This window comes from Hipposideros armiger, unplaced genomic scaffold (genome assembly GCF_001890085.2).
Source record: "Hipposideros armiger isolate ML-2016 unplaced genomic scaffold, ASM189008v1 scaffold_175, whole genome shotgun sequence".
NCBI lineage: Eukaryota > Metazoa > Chordata > Mammalia > Chiroptera > Hipposideridae > Hipposideros > Hipposideros armiger.
Genome location: NW_017731525.1, coordinates 2,259,570 through 2,278,381, shown reverse-complemented (window position 1 = coordinate 2,278,381; position 18,812 = coordinate 2,259,570). Strand labels below are relative to the sequence as shown.

The 18,812-nt window shown below is 37.0% G+C and overlaps 1 protein-coding gene across 1 annotated transcript in view; it reads right to left on the bottom strand.

Moving 5' to 3' along the window:
- Positions 1–10,066: 10,066 nt before the first annotated feature.
- Positions 10,067–18,812, bottom strand: part of GPAT3 (glycerol-3-phosphate acyltransferase 3) — a 57,253-nt gene continuing 48,507 nt past the window's right edge. Inside the window, exons 9-13 of the mRNA XM_019652189.1 lie at positions 18,186–18,241; positions 17,592–17,677; positions 16,827–16,955; positions 15,337–15,416; positions 10,067–11,142 (exon numbers count right to left, since the gene is read on the bottom strand). Of these exons, the coding sequence (XP_019507734.1) occupies positions 11,031–11,142; positions 15,337–15,416; positions 16,827–16,955; positions 17,592–17,677; positions 18,186–18,241 (463 nt within the window). The 3' untranslated portion in view covers positions 10,067–11,030. The remainder of the gene's footprint in view (positions 11,143–15,336; positions 15,417–16,826; positions 16,956–17,591; positions 17,678–18,185; positions 18,242–18,812) is intronic.

Genomic DNA, 18,812 nt, shown 5'->3' with positions numbered 1-18,812 from the left:
GATTATTGTTGCTTTGTAGTATAAAGTCAGGGAGTGTGATCCCTCTGGCTTTGTTCTTTTTTTCTCAGGATTGCTTTGGCTATTTGAGGTCTTTTGTGTTTCCACACAAATCCAATGATTTTTTTGTTCTATTTATTTAAAAAATATGCCATTGGGATTTTGATGGGGGATTGCATTAAATCTGTATATTTCTTTGGGTAATATGGCCATTTTAACTCTTGATTCTTCCAATCCATGAATACAAAATATCTTTCCACTTCTTTATCTTTTTAAATTTCTTTTAATAATATCTTATAGTTTTCAGTATATAGGTCCTTCACATCCTTTCTTAAGTTTGTTCCTAGGTATTTTATTCTTTTTTGTTGCAACTGCAAAAGGAATTTTTTTTTCTGAAATATTATTATTAGTATATAGGAACGCAGTGCATTTTTGTACATTGATATTGTATCCTGCAACTTTACTGTATTTGTTTACTGTTTCTAATAATTTTTTGGTGGAGTATTTAGGGTTTTCTATATAAAGAATCATGTCACCTGCAAAAAGTGACAATTTGATTTCATTTCTAATTTAGATGCCTTTTATTTCTTTCTCTTGCCTGATTGCTCTGGCTAGGACTTCAAGTAGTATGTTAAATAATAGTGGTAAGAGTGGGCATCCTTGTTTTCATCCTGATCTTAGAGAAATAGTTTTTAGCTTTTCACCATTGAGTATGATTTTAACTGAGAGTTTGTCATATATGGGCTTTATTACGTTGAAATACTTTCCTTCTATACCCATTTATTGAATGTTTCAATCATTAATGGATGTTGTATATTGTCAAGTGTTTTTTTCTGCATCTATTTATATGATCATATGATTTTTATTAATATATTTTGTTAATCTGCTGTATCACATTAATCAATTTGCATATGTTGAACCATCCTTGCACCACTGGAATGAACCCCACTTGATTATGATGTGTTATCTTTTTAATGTATTGTTGTATTAGATTTGCTAGTATTTTGTTTAGGGTTTTTGCTTCTGTATTCATCAGAATATTGGCCTGTAATTTTGTGTGTGTGTTGTCCTTACTAGTTTTTGGTGTCAGGGTAAAGTTGGCCTCATAAAATGAGTTAGGAAGTAATGCCTTTTCTTCAATTTTTTAAAAAAGAGTTTGAAAAGCATAGGTATTATATTTTCTTTGAACCTTTGGTAGAATTCACTAGTGAAGCCATCTGGTGCTGGGCTTTTACTTTGGTGGAGGTTTTGGATGATTGTTTCAATTTCCTTACTGTCGATCTGCCTATTTAGATTTTCCGGTTCTTTGTGATTCAGTCTAGGAAGGTTATATATATCTAAGAATGTGTCCATTTCTTCTAAGTTATTGAATTTGGTGGCATATTGTTTTTCATAGTACTCTTGCATGATCTTTTGTATTTCTGTGGTGCCCTTTGTAACCTCTTCTTTCATTTCTGATTTTGTTTATTTGAGTCTTTTCTCTTTTTCCTTAATATGTCTAACCAGAGGTTTGTCAATTTTACTAATCTTCTTGAAGAGCCAGATTTTCTTTGCAATTAATTTTTTCTATTGTATTTTCATTCTGTTTCATTTAATTATGCTCTAAATTTTATTATTTCCTTTTGTATTGTCATTCTCATTTTTCTCCATGTATCTTTTGATTTCTCTTTTATTTCTTCTTTGACCCAGTCATCCTTTAGTAGCATGTTGTTTAATCTCCATGTTTGTGGGTTTTCTTGCTTTTCTTTCTTTTCTTTTTGCAGTTGATTTCCAATTTCAAAGCATTGTGTTCAGAGAATATGCTTGGTATGATTTCAATCTTCTTAAATTTGCTGAGGTTAATTTTGTGCTCCAGCATATTGTCTATCCTTGAGAATATTCCATGTGCACTAGAAAAGAATGTGTATTCTGGTGTTCTGGCATGAAAGGCTCAGCTCTGTAAATGTCAATTATGTCCTTTTGGTCTAATGTGTTGTTGAAGGGTGATATTGTATTTCCTTATTGATTTTATGTTTGGATGATCTATCCATAGTTGTCAATGGGGTATTTAGGTCTCCTACTATAATTGTGTTGTTGTCAATTTCTCCTTTTACTTCTATTACTAGTTGCTTTATATATTTTGGTGCTCTCTGATTGGGTACATATATATTGATCAGTGTTATGTCCTCTTGTATTGCCACCGGAGAATTTTGAAGGTGGAAGTAACATTATTTAATTATGATTTTAAATAATCACATGATCTGCTGTTTACCAAATAAACTATTTTAGAGATAAGAACAGAGACAGGGAGATCAGTTGGAAGATTCTTACTGTAACCAATGTGAGAGCTGATGATGGCTTAGGCTCAGGTAGCAACAGTGGAAAAGGAGTAAATGGCTCCAAAAATAAAAACGGGGAACATTTCAGAGGCAAACAGTTCTCTGATAATAACCCTCTCCTATTCAGGTTTTTGTTTTGTTTTCTTTGGGTAGGGGAAGGGAGGACTTGGTACAGGTACAAGGAATCCATTCACCAGCATTTTCCCTAATTTTACCAGAGAGCATTTACTGATTCTCCACAGCTCACTCAAATGTCATCTCTCTCACACACCCTTATATTCCCAGCATTAATCACTTCTCCAGATTCCCACATCACTTTGCTCTGGGGAATTTAACAACAAAAAAAAAAGTCTTGCCACTTCGTCCTGTGGCTAGTGGTGTTTGTCTCCACTTCTGGATTCAAAGCTCCTGCAATGCAATTTCCTGTCTTGGGCAGCATAGAGCCTCAGAACTAACAGAGCTTGATTCCATATGAATTTCATAAAATATGTGTTAAATGGGTAAACAAAATCACTATTTAATAGAAGCGTTTTCCAAAGAGAAATATTAAACCAGAGATTTATTGGATGAAGCTATGGTATCTTATCATCACTCCATTGGGTAATCAAGGGATTAAGAAGTATAAATTGGTTGTTACAAAGTAGCTATGGGGATGTAGGGTATAGCATAAGGGAAAGAGTCAATAATGTTGTAATAACTATGGATGGTGTCAGATGGGGACTGCATTTGTTGGGGTGATAGATGAGAAAAGGCTAGAGGACAGGGTGAAAAAGGTGAAGGAATTAAAAAGTACAAATTGGTAGTTCAAAATAGTCATGGGGATGTCAAAATAGTAGTTCAAAATAGTCATCCCCATCCTGGACAAAATTCTGGCTCTACAGGAACAATTTCAGAAACAGCCTTACAAACAACCAGACTGAAAATTCCTTCCAGCTAGGAAATCTGGAACTCTTTCACTTGTGCCAGATTTAGCAACAACCAGACGTCAAGGCTGTCTGTATCAAAAGGTAGTTGCTATGATAAACAAGCCTAACCAAGGTCAAACCCTCAGTCGACTCAGCAATAAGCATTGTCAGGTGTGCATTCCAAAGAGCTTAGGTTCACTCTCTTCTTTCTTCCAGTCACAAAATTCAATTCCATTGATACTATACTCTAGTTCTAGAAGGAGTATACTTTTCCATAAACTCTTCCTAAAGAATGCTTAGGTATTTACTACCCCAGGCTTTATGAAAAAAAATAAAGGCCACTCTGAATCCCTTGTGGTAGTTCTGTCCAAACGTGTTTTTTAATTTTTTTTCTACCTGTTTCAGAGGGATTCCCATAAGCCCAACTACTTTGTCTCTCTTGTCATTGCTGTCCCCACATTCAATACAGTAATGGACACATAGCAGGCACCAAATATATGTGTTTTGCTTTATAAAGCTAGAGAAACAGTAATTTGAAAACTTTCCCAACTTTAACCTATGATTCCTAGTTGATTTTTATAATTGGCAAGAAATTGTCTAAATTATGTGAAGAGATACAATTTTCAAAGCATCTCAAAGAAATTAAATTCACTTATTTTTTTAAAAAAATATGTATCATATTTCTCCTTGAGAGGAGACTGACTCTTCAGTCCTGCTCTTCCAGGCATCTCACTCCCTAATTACAGCAGAGAGCGCAAAGGGATCTGAAATATTTTAGTTAATCAAGATAGAGCATACATTCTATTTTCAAAGTTATCTTGGGCATCTTTTCCAGACATAGAACCAAGAGGCCAGCGTAGCCAGAATTGCTATGTGCGTCCCACCGCAGTAGGGGGTACCCATCGCAGAGATTTTTGCCTTATGAAGCACCATTAAAGGCCTTAATGGGCCCTCAGCCCAGGTTGTAACATGGGCAGTCAAAGGACTTGCCACTCACCCACAATGAGAAGAATACCATTGAGCTTGCAGCTGCTCACAACCTCCCTCATGCTGTTGTAATTGTATTTTCCACAGATGTTAAGAATTTCATAGCTTTCCCAGTGGCAGTCCATATCTTCCTGTATATCACTTTTCTTATAAAAACCCTTCAGCAGAGTATTTAATTTGCACATTAATAGTTATGATTCTAAAGAATTTTTTATCTTTACATTAAAATTATGGCTCAGAGAAACTTTTTTTTCTTAATTTAGAGTTGTTGTTTTCTAGAACTTTTATTTCTGTAAAAATGTATCCACCCTCTTTCTATAAAATAAAATAACTTGGAATGCTTTCATATACTAGAAAGATAGTTAAGACTATTCAGGCCAAAGACTGAGGGAGGCTTATCCTACAGACATAAGCAGAGCAGAGAGACCAGCCATAGGCTTTCACCTTGAGGGCATTGGCTGAACCAAACTTGAGCAGCAGTTTCCAAAATCTCAAGGGCCTAAGAAAAACAGACAAAGTTAAAGGCTGGACCAGTTAAAGTTAAAGTTAAAGGTGGAAAGTCTAACTAGAGACCCTTTCCTTGAAGGTGAGATCTCAAAAGCCTACATCCTTTAAGAAGAAAGTAGAAATCATCTATCCCTCCCAGATACCAGCCAGGTAAATTGTCTGTGTTAAACCTTAGCGCTAAGTGAAAGAAAAAAATAATTTTCCCCTACGGATTTAAAACCACTTGGCAATTAAAAGGAACAAGCTACTTATAAACACAACAGGGATTAATCTTAAGAACATTATGCAGAGAATTCAAAACCACAAGATGGCCCTCATTTGGGTTTACATATTAAATGCTCACTATTTACATGGCTCAATAAACCTCAAGTCAATACTTTGGTTTAAAGTGGTCCCAGATGGCTTTTCACTGTAGCTGTTATGGAGGCCTGCCATCCTTTCTGGAATCTAAAGTCCCTGACGGCTGGGACCCCTTTCTCAGGGCTCACCACTGGGAGGGAGCAAATCCAAAAGAATTGGGTGGCAGGCCCACAGCAGAGTATCAAAGTCAGGGGCAGCATCTCACCAAGGCTGCAAATTAGTGAAGGGGCAACAGCTGAGTATTGGAGTGTGGCGCATTGGTCTGCCATGAGGTTTTGAGTGCTGAAAAAGGAAGATCAGCAGTGCAATTTTAAAGTTGCTGGTGGTGGCAGTGGCAGCAGCACCTCACCCTGAGAAGAGGCTAATTTCCCAGAGGATGGTCAGCCATGCTGCCACCGGGGCAGAATTTGAAGTCCCAAGGACCAGTAGCCACCATCAATTTGGACTCTGAAAACCTAGGCTTCAACTTTTGGTATAGAAACATGCTTGCTTACCTTGTGCTGAGTATCAAGAGGCAATTCTTACCAACATAGAGCCAAGAAAGGGATTTGGCAATCTTTATCTAGGACAGGCACTTTTGATGTCATTAAATTCATGAGTTTTCTAGTATCTTCCCTTGCTCAAAAGGTGCTCCTGAATGTACATTTTAATATTGTATAAATTTGCTACATTGGGCAAGGGTCTGAACTCTTTAAGCTGGAAACATATTTCCTCCTGAAATTAATATTTCCATGCAATTACCATAAACCAACATTGTAATAAAAGTAAATAAATAAAAATTTAATAAATAAATAAATAAATAAATAAATAAATAAATAAATAAAATGTTCCCAGATTGATAGTGCCCTAGAGCAGAGGTAGGCAAACTATTTTGGGTGAAAGGCCAGTGTAAAAATTTTAGACTTTGTGGGCTATTCAGTCACTGTTATAACTACTCAGCTCCGCTGTTATGCTGCAAAAGCAAACACAGACCATGTATAAACAAATGAATGTGGCTGTCTCCCAACACAATTTTATTTACAAAAAAACAGGCAGAGGGCAGGTTTTAGCATGTGGGCTATAGTTTGCTAATTCCTGCTCTAAAAGCCTGAGTAAAGATAAAATTCCTTGGATGACAGATCATCATAAAAATTCTCATGAAGAAATAAGACTCCATCAATGAGAAGCCACAGGAAAAAAAAAAATGAACTCAGACCCCCTCAAAAGATGTATGATTTTGGAATTGTTGCAAAAAATACAAAATCAATAAGCATAAGATACTTCAAAACTTATTTAAGAGTAAGCACATTTTTAAATGAATCAAATACAACTCATATAAATGAGAAATATAAAAATTGAAATTAAAAACTCAATGAAGGGACATAACAGCACATTAGATAGAACTAAAGAGAGAATTAGTGAAATGGTAAAACTGAAGATTGTGTAGAAAAAAGTCTAGAGAAGCAAAGAAATGGAAAAGATAAAAATAAAAGAGATTATAAGACATGTAGAATAGATGGGAAAGTCTAATATTTGTTTAATCAGACTTCTAAAAAGATAGGAAAGAGAAAATGGAACAAAGATATTATCTAAAGAAATACCTGAGAACTTTCAAGAATTGATTAAAAAAAAACAAAAACAATCCACAGAAGAGAAGCAAACAAGTCACAAGTAAGATAAATAACAAGAAATCCACACCTAGATACATCATAGTAAAATGGTAAAATAACAAAAACAATGATCTTAAATACACTTGAAAAATATTACCTTCAAAGAAGTAATAATTAGGCTGGTAGCTGACTTCTCAATACCATATGTGGAATGACCTTTAATGTGCTTAGAGAAAAATAACTATTGATCTGAACATAAAATTCTACATCCAGCAAAAACTTTCAATAGTCAGTACAAAATAAATATACTTTCAGAGAAATAAAAATAGAATTTGCCACCAGCAGACTTTCAATATGGAAAGTGATCCCAGATAGAAGGATTGAGAAAAAAGAGGTGAGAAATAACAAAGAAAATGGTAAAAGTGTGGGTAAACATTGACTGTATAAATAATGATGACAATGATGACTATGACAATTTGTGGGATTATGCAAGTGATTAAAATGCATACTATCATATAAACTAGCAGGGGAATGAATGACTGGGATTCAAGTTCTAGGGTCCTTGTGTTATTCAGAAGAAGAGTAAGGATAGTGATCAATTTTAGGCTTTGATAAGTATGCAAGTTGAAATCTATAAGGTAACTGCAGAACAAATAAAAATAAGACCATTAACCTCCAATTTAAGCAGAGAAAATGGATAGACTAATAAATCCAACAGAGAGTAGGAAGAGATAAGTTTAAAAAAATGGAAGAAAAAGCATAAAATAAGCTAAAAATTAATCCAAATATGTTAATACACTAAATAAAAATGTTCTCATACACTGCTGATGGGTTGTGTAAAAATGGTACAACCTTTTTAGTAAGAGTTTGGCTGTTTCTGCACTAAAGCTGAAAATGCTCACACCCTACCCTGGTGCAATCCTAATTCCTCCTAAACATACCAACTAGAGAAAATCTTGAGCCTGTATACCAAAAGACCTATACAAGCGTGTTTACAGTAAAGCTAAAAAAAAAAAAAAAAGCAATTAAAATTGAACACGGCACCTTGAGCTAAGTGGCAGGGAGCTGCCCACAGGTGGCCAGATGGTGACTGGACTTGGAGATAAGCTAGCTGTGACCTCCACAGCTAGAATTGAAGGACTACAACTTGGCTGTTCCCCTTCCCCAATTCCCCAATAAAATCCTTAAAAAATTAAAAAATTAAAAATAACCCTCTGTCCATTGACTGTAAATGGAATACCAATTTGTGATTTTTCACACCTTCCAGGATACAATCATGTTCTACTTATTGGCCTGGGTAACAAGTATACAGGCATCTGTTTTCATCATTGCCCTGAAAGTGCACCTACACACTTTCACATACACTTGTATGTATGTTATAATTTCACAATAAACAAAAAGAATTGAGAATCAGAGACATAAACTGTCAAAGGCTTCAAAGCCAGTGAGTGCTAGAGCCAGTTAGAAAATGTCTTTAGGACTTCTATCTCACCATCTTAATCATTTTTCCAAAATACAACATCAAATACTACTAGCATCAATCCACTAGAAGACAATATTAAAAAACAAGAGCAAGCAGAGGTTTTGTCAAGGTCTTTACTATGACCTCTAGTTCTTAGTACTAATCCCAGATTCCAGCCTCACGCCACCTCCCATCACATCCTATTCAGTAGCAGAAAGCCATTTAGGTCAATAATACCACATTTCAGAAAAATGGCTGAGAGCTGCACTGGTCAAGAAGCAGTCCTCATGGCTATAACACATTATGTGTAGTCACGAGAAACCAGCATTCAGAAACAACAGTCTGTTATTTAAGATATCAACAGAGTGACCAATGCACAACATAGGCACTGAGGCGATAATGGCGAATCACCAAGGTGAATATGCTTTGGCAAGTCTGCTCATACAGGAAAACTTGCCTCAAGACTGTTCTTAGCACCAGCCTGTGATCCAGGACTGTTTCTCTATGCTCTGAGTATATTTATGATGTCATACATGGCTGCTCATCCAATCTCAGGATGTACCAGGATATTTCAGAAATCCTGGGAATTCCTAAAACCAAATGTCTGTAAACATCACCAGGACAGAGTTGGAATTTTTAAAAAAGGCAACCTCAAGGCTCAGTGAATGAATCTGTGTAAAGGTTAGATGAAAGGTCTTATCTAATGAGATTTTTCTACCAAATCCTGCCTAGCTTTGATATCCCATTACAATTACAGAAGACTCAGGAATGCTAAACTCTAGGCACAATATTTCTAAAGTGAGTATAAAATAATATTGGGGAAGGCAAATGCAAAAGATTCCTGGGAAGCATAAGCAAATCTAAGCAGTATTTGCTTTCTAAAAACATTTTTTCAGTAACATGGCAACTCCTCAAACAACCTGAAAACTAGTTGTGTAAGTCAAAATCCTACAAAAGTTCTGACTGAGATAGCATGAGATTTCCCAGTGAACACATGATAGCATTACTACTTTCACAATTCTCTTGGAAAGATACATTGTATCAGTATCCAAACAAAACAGCTGTTAGTCGATCTATCAGCTTTTCTGAGAGTTGGCTAATTAATAAAATGGATTTATTAATTTAAGCTATATTGAATATGAAAGTAAAAAGAAAAAGGAACTCTTCTTTCTGAGAAAACATAAATATTACAAAGAGTTACCCCAACATACATATTTGGGTTTGCCGATTTTCAGTCAAGATCACCCCCACTAGCTTTTGGGGGTGTAAAATTTACAGCAAGAAGAAAGGGAAAGGATGGGAGGTGACAACAGCGGAGTAGCTGACCTGTTACAGCGTAAACAGGGTAACCTGTTTACAAATTTTCCTTTGGAATCAAATCCATCTAGCTAGATAAGAATCTATACTGGCAGTGCTTTGCCCGGCCTTAGTCAATTAACAGATAGTCAATAGCCAATTAAGAGATAGCTGCCCAAGTTCACCTGCAAAAGAACTGAAGTCTGTGACTCTGCTCAAGGCAGAGTTCATAGGGTCAGAGTCCAGGTAAGTAGGCTTAAAAAAAACAAGAAAACAAACCAAAACCAGCCACTCATGTCCTCGTTTCCCAGATGTTCCAGTCCAATAACATCTAACTATGTCATTGAAACGAAAGCCAAGTAATCCGTGTTTGTAATAAGAATTTAAACCGCTTAAAGCAAAAAGAGGGCAGGTAGAGGTGAGGGGAAATAATGAAAAACACATTTAGAAATATAGAATTTATTTATATTCCCATAAAACAGTTTCACATTCTATACATGGTTACCAGAAGAGATATAACACTCTCAGAGTTTAAGATGGCATTATATTGCTATCAAACATTGTTTATGCTATGTGAGTCGGGAAACACCCATTTTCCCCTTTAAAAAATTTAAGGCTCAGTTTCCAAAAGGTGATTTTTACCACTTATTTTTCTGTTTAAGAAACGGGGAAAGTTCTAAAAGAAACTACAAAGCAGTGGAGGGTAAGGGGCAGCGCCATACACTTCACTCATTCATACTTCCGATAAATATAATCAATGTGATTTTTGTGTTGTTGTAAAAGGCTCCTCCTATTTGAAATGGGTTTGGTTACAGTAGATGGGAGAGGCACTAGGTACAGATCTTTAGCACACAAACAAGGAAAACTAAAAACCGTATCACCAGTTGCTGGCTAAATGTATTTATTCGCAACTTGCCTACATATAAATAAATGCACTCACACAGGAACTTGGACTCACTTCTTTGGTAAAGCTCACCAAATGGTATTTCTCTCCTAACACGCTAGTAAAAAACATTAACATTTCCTTTCAGCTTTCAGATCAGATGGCCACAGAGTTATCCCTTCTCCTAAATACTGTCCTCCATTTTTCTTTTCAACAAAGCAGGAGAACATAACCACCCATGATGATAACAGAGGTGTAATCCCACTGTTTAAGTGACTGCAGGGAGTGGGAGGGAAGGGCATGAGAAAGCTAATCATGAAAAAAAAAGTTTGGGGTATTTTTTGAGAATTACCATATCAACGAGTTCCAAACACAAAGAGTTCCAAAGTGGTTTAGAAGCATTTTCTCTTACACAAATATATCAATCAACATTCAATCAACAGTGACAATCTTTTACAAAAGGCAGAATCTGTTTAAACTCAGTCAACTACCTTACAATTCAGGAGGCTAATGCTATCACAACAACAATAGGGTATCCATGGGTTCTGCCTCTGGCATAAAGAGGTAGAAACCATCATCCTGTAGAAAAGATTAACAATAAAAAACAAACAATAAAACAAAACAACAGCCCCCCTCAAAAAAAAAACTACACACACACACACACACACACACACACACACACACTCCATTTCTAAGGGAAACCAAGTTGTATGTCCAGGGTGACAATCAGTCTGATTCCGAGCTGAGAGATCCATTGCCCACAATCATCTTGCTGTAGTTCTTCTGCTGCTCTTCCTTAAAAGTGTCCTTTACCTTTGCTCTCTTCAGCCCGCCATCCCTGGGAATAGAAAAGCAAATAAATAAAAGATGCTTCCAGCAATGATTTAAAAGGGCTACCTATGAATACATGCTGCATGGTGCCATGACACTTAAGCAGCTGGTCAGCAATGGGGCAAAGAACACTGGAATTCGGAAGCAGAATGACCCAGATGCCAGTCTCTGTTCTACCACTTCCCAGAGGTGTGTGTTACTTTGAAGAAGGAAACATCGCTTTGAGGCTTGGTTAAAATAAAGAATAATATTTCCACTCTGTTTCTTTTTAGAAGTTAGAGCTTCTATTGGGGGTGCCAAAAAATGTATACAAGTGGGCACTTTGGTCAACATTGCTCAAGTAGTAGCTCACCATAATCAGAGGTGTCTGGACACTGATGGTGACCACTTTGAGCACCTCTTGTAATTGCAGAAGTCAAACGTGACATGTATTCATCTTTTGTTATCAGTATATATTGAATATTACAATTTTAATAGTTTTTTCCTTTCTTAAAATATGTATACATTTTTTTTTTGAAGATTTTATTGGGGAATCGGGGGAAGGGGAACAGACAAGTTGCTGTCCTTTTGTTCTTCAGTCTAGCTGTGGAGGACGTTGCTTCACTGGCCTACGTTGGCACCATCATTGCGCTCTTCCTGGGCGAGGCAGATCAGTCACCGGCCTCTGGACAGCCGCTCACTGCGGCTGCTGGCCGCTCACGACGGCTGCTAGCCGCTCACGCTGGCTGCCGGCTACACATGGTAGCCCATGGCAACCCACTGCAGCAGGGGCTGCAGCCTATGCTGTCGCTGGCGACCCACGGCAGCCCAGCTTCAGGTTGAGCTGTTGTTCAGCATCTTAGCTGCAGAGGGCAGTGTCACTGGCCCTCCTATGTGGGATCCAAACCAGGGCCCTCTGGCATCCCAAGCCCGTTCTTAACCAACGCACCACTCGGCCGGCCTAAAATGTGTATACATTTTTTTGGCACCCTCGCTATATTCAATATGTAGACTCTATATTAAAACTAGGATTGTCTCCCTATCTTTTTCCCCAAGGAAAACAATAATTGGGGTTTTTTTCCATCAATCTGACCTATGTCTTACCAGAAAACCATACAGACAATTTAAAATATACACACAAGAAATGGTGAAGGCACTGTATATGTGTGGGTAAATTCCTTAAAGATAAATGGATTAATCATTATTCAAATCTAATCCAATGTATAACAAGTTGCATTTTCATCCACAGCACTATATTTCAAGTACTTATAACTTTCTGTATTCCAAAACTGACTCAGAATAAAACAAACAACAAAATAATAATCAGTTGCATTCAATCAGCAACTAGTGCCTATGTAAGCAGTGTTCCTTAATTCAGAGTTCGTGAATCTTTAAACTCTCTCCAGGGTGGTACAGAGACCTGCCTGAGTTATAAGGACTCTGTGTGTGCCTCTGCTTTGGAGAACTCAAAGAAACAACCAACTGGTAGAGCTGGGAGGAGACTGGACTATTAGGGGTCCCTCTGTCTCCTAATCAAATATTTTCAATTTTAACTCGCAGGAGAGCATGGACTGAGAACTTGCTTACTTTATACTATACCTGTTTAATTTTAACCCAGTTAAGCATGAATGTTTACCAAGTACCCTCTGATGATGATGAATAAATCACAGGTTAGCCAGTGAACTCAATGCCATGAAAACAGAACTTGACCTACAAACAGACACCTGTCAGAGCCCACTGCAATGTTCTGGCCTCTAGAGTCAAATCTAAGATACAGTCCACCAGCTAGTCCTCAACTTAAAAACAAATAGTGGACCACAAATTTTCCAGAAGGTCAGTTATAGAAAATTTCCATGAAACAAGATTATAAAGTGTCATCAGCTCCCCATAAGTGTCCACAAAAGCTCCTTTTATCCAAATAGTTAGCCTCTAACTATTAATAGCATTTAAGTGAATTCTGAATAGTAAGAACTAAGGTAGGGAAGGAGAGACTGAAGAAAGGCTATTCTTCCTTTCCTGAAGTCCAGGCCAAAACTGGAAAGAAAATGAAGTTAGCAACATTTGCCCTCAAATATTCTGATGTGATTTTTATATGCAATTGTCCTTCTCAAGCATCCAGTAAACCTCACACTGCTCTCAGCACCCCAACTGTGACTTGCCACCCCTAAAGACTTCAAAATTGCACCTATTTCCCCTTTGCAATTGCAGATCTTAGTTCTTAAGGCAGGGAGCAGCCATATTTATAAGCCAGTTTAAGATGATACAATTAAGTTCTTATTTAATCTAGGAGGAAACTGATCCAGACATGTTAATTCAGACTCAGTGGGTGAATGACAAATACATCTGGAAAGGAAATAAGTATATTTTCTTTTTAAAGAGGCCAGGTAACTAAAAGTAACCTTTTATTATAAGAATGCATGTAGTCTGATAAAAACAAATTGAAAAATTCTGAGGATCATTTCTGAAAGATTCCATTTAAGCCAATCTGATTAGGAGTCTGTCCTGTAGCTGACTCCTCTTGGCTGTTTTCATCACTCAAGGCTTTCTTCCTTTCCTTAGTGTCTGAGGCTACTGAGCCAAAGCTCCAAGCTTTTCATAATGGCTTCAAGGCAGGAGCAGGGCTGGGTTACCAGGTAAGAGGAAAGGAATAAGAAATAGAAAACAATGAACAAGAAAGAAGAAGCCAGTTATACAAAGACTATGGACCACTAGGGCATTTGTAAACTAAAGTTTTGGGCAGCCTGTCATTTCATGATGTTATGATGTTTGTAATTTAGTTTCACATATTCCGACTTAGCTAGTGTAATACAAATGTTAGCCTTAACCTATCTTAACCCTAGTCTTGACCTTAGGGTCAGTCAGTTGCCCTAAATCAAGAACTCGTACTCAGGGGTGGTCAGCCAGGCAATTAATCAGAAGGCCACCATCAGACTTCAGCTATTTTTATCTCCCATCAACCTCCCAAGCTTTGTTAATTAGCATAATAAATTTTAGAAATGCATTTTCACTGTAGAAATTAGTGGCTTATTAATCAGCATAATGGATGCCAGAAACAGGCTTTCCTGGGTGAAATTATTTGTATTCAAGATATGCAAATGAATAAAATATTTTAGAGACATTCCCCACCCTTGCATAAAAGAGGATAAGAATCCAGGTAGCCCTACTTCCAGAGGCTTACCCCTTAAACCAGCGGTTCTCAACCTGTGGGTCGCAACCCCTTTGGGGGTCGAACGACCCTTTCACAGGGGTCGCCTAAGACCATCGGAAAACAAAAAGATATTTACATTACAATTCATAACAGTAGCAAAATTACAGTTATAGAGTAGCAATGAAAATACTTTTATGGTTGGGGGGTCACCACAACATGAGGAACTGTATTAAGGGATCATGGCATTAGGAAGGTTGAGAACTGCTGCCCTAAATAGTCCTGGGTTCCTCTGCAGGTTCAGAAATTCCCAGTTGCCCGGCTGGCAGCCTCACTCAGCCAAATCCTGCTCTAGAACATTGCTACAATTGCTTCCGATAAACTTCTCATATAAAATGTTTTCAAAATATCAAAAAAGATAGTAGGGACTTTACTAAATTTATAGGACTCGAAATATAGACTGTTTTGTACCAGCTTGCTAGTTATAATGTCTGAGTATGTCAGAATTTAATCTCCCATTATAATGTAGGTATAGCTAACTCGCTTTGATGCAGACTAAATGTTTGTTGCCCCCCACAAAATTCATGTATTGAAGCCCTAACTCCCAATATGATGGTATTTGGAGGTGAGACCTTTGGCCAGTAATCAGGTTAAGATAAGATTATGGTGGCCCTCATGATTGCATTACTGTTCCCATAAGAAGAGGCATCAGAGAAGTAGCAGTGGTACATCCAGCTTTCCATCTACGCTCTTAAAGACATAGAGATGCGTCTTGTTTTAATTCCTCCCTGCTAGCCATTTGCTGAACATACTGGGTAGAGCTGGAGCAGCCATCTCGGAACATGACGTAGAAGCACATCCAGGATGGTAGAACAACCCAGAATGAGCTATTATGCCAACCTGGACTGCCTATGTTTAAATGACAAGGATAAACATCTATCTTATTTAAGCCATTGTTATGTTGTATAAACCCTATCACTGTCAGCTAACCCTCCAGCTAACTAGCATAATAAGTCACATTACTAAAAGTTTTTTTTAATTAAAAAAAATTGATAGTACTTCTGAAAAATTCCTTACCAGGGAAGCTCAGTCAATCCGCCTTGTCTAGCAATAGCGGACTTAACCCTATTAGCAAATTGGACCGCATCTTCTCCTTCCTGGAAAAAAATTACAAGTACATCTTAGAGATACAGTCTTCAAATAATGCCTTAGAATGTCTCATAATCATTTAGATATGTTTTAAAATACAAAATTTACATTTTAGCTCAAATAAAAGGTGTGATCAAAAACTACAGTGAATGTTCAAATTTTAAAAATGTATTACAGTAAAAGACACATTGCCATTAATTACCCTCAAAATACTCCCCTTTGCTTCAAACACACTTATCCCATCATTTTCGCCACTTTCTGAAGCCGTTCTGAAGTCCTCTTTCATGAGTGGCTTTAGTTGCTCTGTCGTGGCTGCCTCAATATCCTGAATCAATTCAAAACCTTTACTTTTCATGGTCACTTTGACTTTGGGGAAGAGCCAGAAGTCGCATGGTGCCTGATTCCATGAATAAGGTGGATGAGGACCTGCTGTAATGTTTTTATTTGACAGAAATTGCCATACCAGAAGTGATGTGTGACACAGATCAAAAACTATGGTGAATGCTGTTGCTGAGTGCTATGCAACGGAAAGGCAGGGATCTTCAAAACGGGAAGTGGCGCATCAAACTTTAGTAACAGTGCGTGACAAGTTTCAACTTGTTCGGTGCAGTCAGTCAGGTGTGATCAACAGTTGAGAGAAGGTGTGTTTTAAAGTGTGCAGTAAACCATCCTCCATCATGACAATGTTCTGTGTCACACGTCGCTTCTGGTATATGGCAATTTCTGTAAAATAAAATATTACAGTGTGTCCTCATCCACCTTATTTACCAGATTGGGCACCATGCAACTTCTGGCTCTTCCCCAAAGTCAAAATGATTCAGGACATTAAGGTAGCCACAACAGCGCAACTAAAGACATTCATGAAAGAGGACTTCCAAAACTGCTTCAGAAAGTGGCAAAAATGATGGGATAAGTGTGTTTGAAATGGGAAGGAGTATTTTGAGGGGGATTAATGGCAATGTGTCTTTTACTGTAATAAATTTTTTAATTTAAATATTCACCATATTGTCTGATCACAAATCGTATGTTCTATTCTCAATCATAGCAAATATAGTTTTATCAATAAAATGTACTGCTGTATTAATTTTTTTACATGTGTATAATAAGTATATTATTATACTCTTTCTATAGTCTTAGCCAAGATACAACATTCCATAGTATCTACGGGTTCAATAAACCAACAGCAATCGTAAACACTATTATGGAAAAGAGCCTCCAAATATAAATTGGCCTGATTGGAAGAGAAGTACATTTTTAAAAATTGACTCATTTGCTGAGAAAGCAGAATGGAAGCCCAGCTCTAGCTGATGTGAGGAAGAGAGACACCCAGGTTTTCAGGTAAAGGTTTTCTCACCTTCATCTGATTAGATATAACACCATTACATTAGATATAAAGACAGCTGTTATCTATGGCATACCTCTCTGGTCATGGGAGGCATGTACCATACGTCACAGACAATGGCCCAGCTGGTCATCATTCGAAGCAGGTAGCTCACCATGTTGTATTTACTACTGTTCCAAAATGCATCACCAAACTGAGGGTTATACTTTGGAAAAAGAAAAGAAAGTACATCTCAGTTACGAATTAAGTGGTGTTTTTATCTAAGTCAATGTTCTCAAGGTGGCAGTCCAAACATCTCTATGAGACCCCCCCAAAAAAGAGAAGCTTCTTGGCTTGAATGATCAAAACAGTAAACTGGCCCAGCATCCTTCTCTGATGAGAGCTCCAGAGCATTGCAACAAGAGGGTGATTTACATGACTCTTAAATGTCTGCCTCCCTACTTAACTGGAAGGTGAGTGAAAATGGGAACAGAATCTGTTTTGCCAATCACTGTGTCATCAATACTCAGGCATTGGCCTGGCACATAGTCCCCTAGTACATATCTATATATATCTATATATCTAGATCTATATATCTCTCTCTATATATATATATAGATAGATAGATAGATAGATAGATAGATATAGAGATATATAGATCTAGATAGATATAGATATATATATATCTCAATGGAGAGAGAATAATCAAGCAAACTGGGCAAAATGTAAACAATTGGGGAATCAGAGTAAAGAGTATACAAGTGCTCCTTATTCTTGCAAAATTTTAATTTGAAAGTATATCGAAATAAAGTTACCAAATAAAAGTCCTTTTTATATTGGGGACAGGTGGGATCTCTTTTACCTTAATTGCAACTGGATGTATGGTTCCTCCAATTTCAAAGCTTCCTTTTTTAAACATCATGACTGATGTATTATTGATGCAAGTTCCTACAGGGAAATGAGAATGGGGTGGTGAATATTTTTTAAAAGAGTCATTTTTTTAAAACAAATTTTTCAAGGGATTATTTTGAAATAAAATAATTTAAATTATTCAAATCATATCAAAATTACAGACATTTTATTACCATTTCACAAATCAATTCTTGCTTAGGTAGTAATTCGACAGTTCTAAACAGGTTTAGTAACAAACTTTTACTTTACTATTGAATACTATCAAGATACAATTTCTTCACAATAGTGACAATTTCAACAAACTTAAAATAAGGACCTTGAAAAGGTGATGGACAATACCTTTTGAAGTTCATTACCCAGAAATAAATTTTAAGACCAAATCTCAAAAGAAGCAAGGAATTACTAGCTCAGAAAAGGCCATCATATTCCTATAGGACAGCAGAGATCTGGACTGAAAGTGCCAATTCTAGAACAATCCAATTCCTCATATACTTTTGGTACTTACTGTTATCAACTATAGCTTGGTAGGCAGTCCCCCGCTTACCTTCAGGAAAGATTAATATGGGTAATTTTTTCTTATCAGCAATGTGTTCTCTCAGTCTGTAAAGAAAAATAAAGGATCAAAATGCTACCTCTAAAAAGAGAGAGAGATAGGAATCCTCTTTGGTATTCTTTTCACTCTACTAGCACAAATGTAATGGTAAGGCAATAAAGAGAAAAGCAATATGATATAAGTAAAGGAAATAAACTCAAGGTGGTTCCTTTCTAAAAAAGTGTAAGGCTCTCTGCACTATTTCAATTTTTCTCATCTCAAAGTGAGTGATTTTCACAGCCTCGTGACTACCCTTTAAAAGAATGCTAAGCAGTCATGTGAGCTCTGGAGCCCCCATGTCATGAGGTCTGTGCTCTTACCCCTGTACTTACATTTTTCTCATTTGAAAAATGGGGATATTGATTGCTGGGCCTGTCTGCCTTACAGCCATTAAGTACAGAAGACTTCTTAAATGGGTCAGGCTGAACTTTCCTATAAAATAGGCACCATAAAGCTGAGAATAACCAAAGTTCTTTCAGGCTTACCGTATTTGCCGGCGTATAAGACGACTGGGCGTATAAGACGACCCCCTAACATTTCCACTCAAAATACAGAGTTTGTTATATACTCGCCGTATAA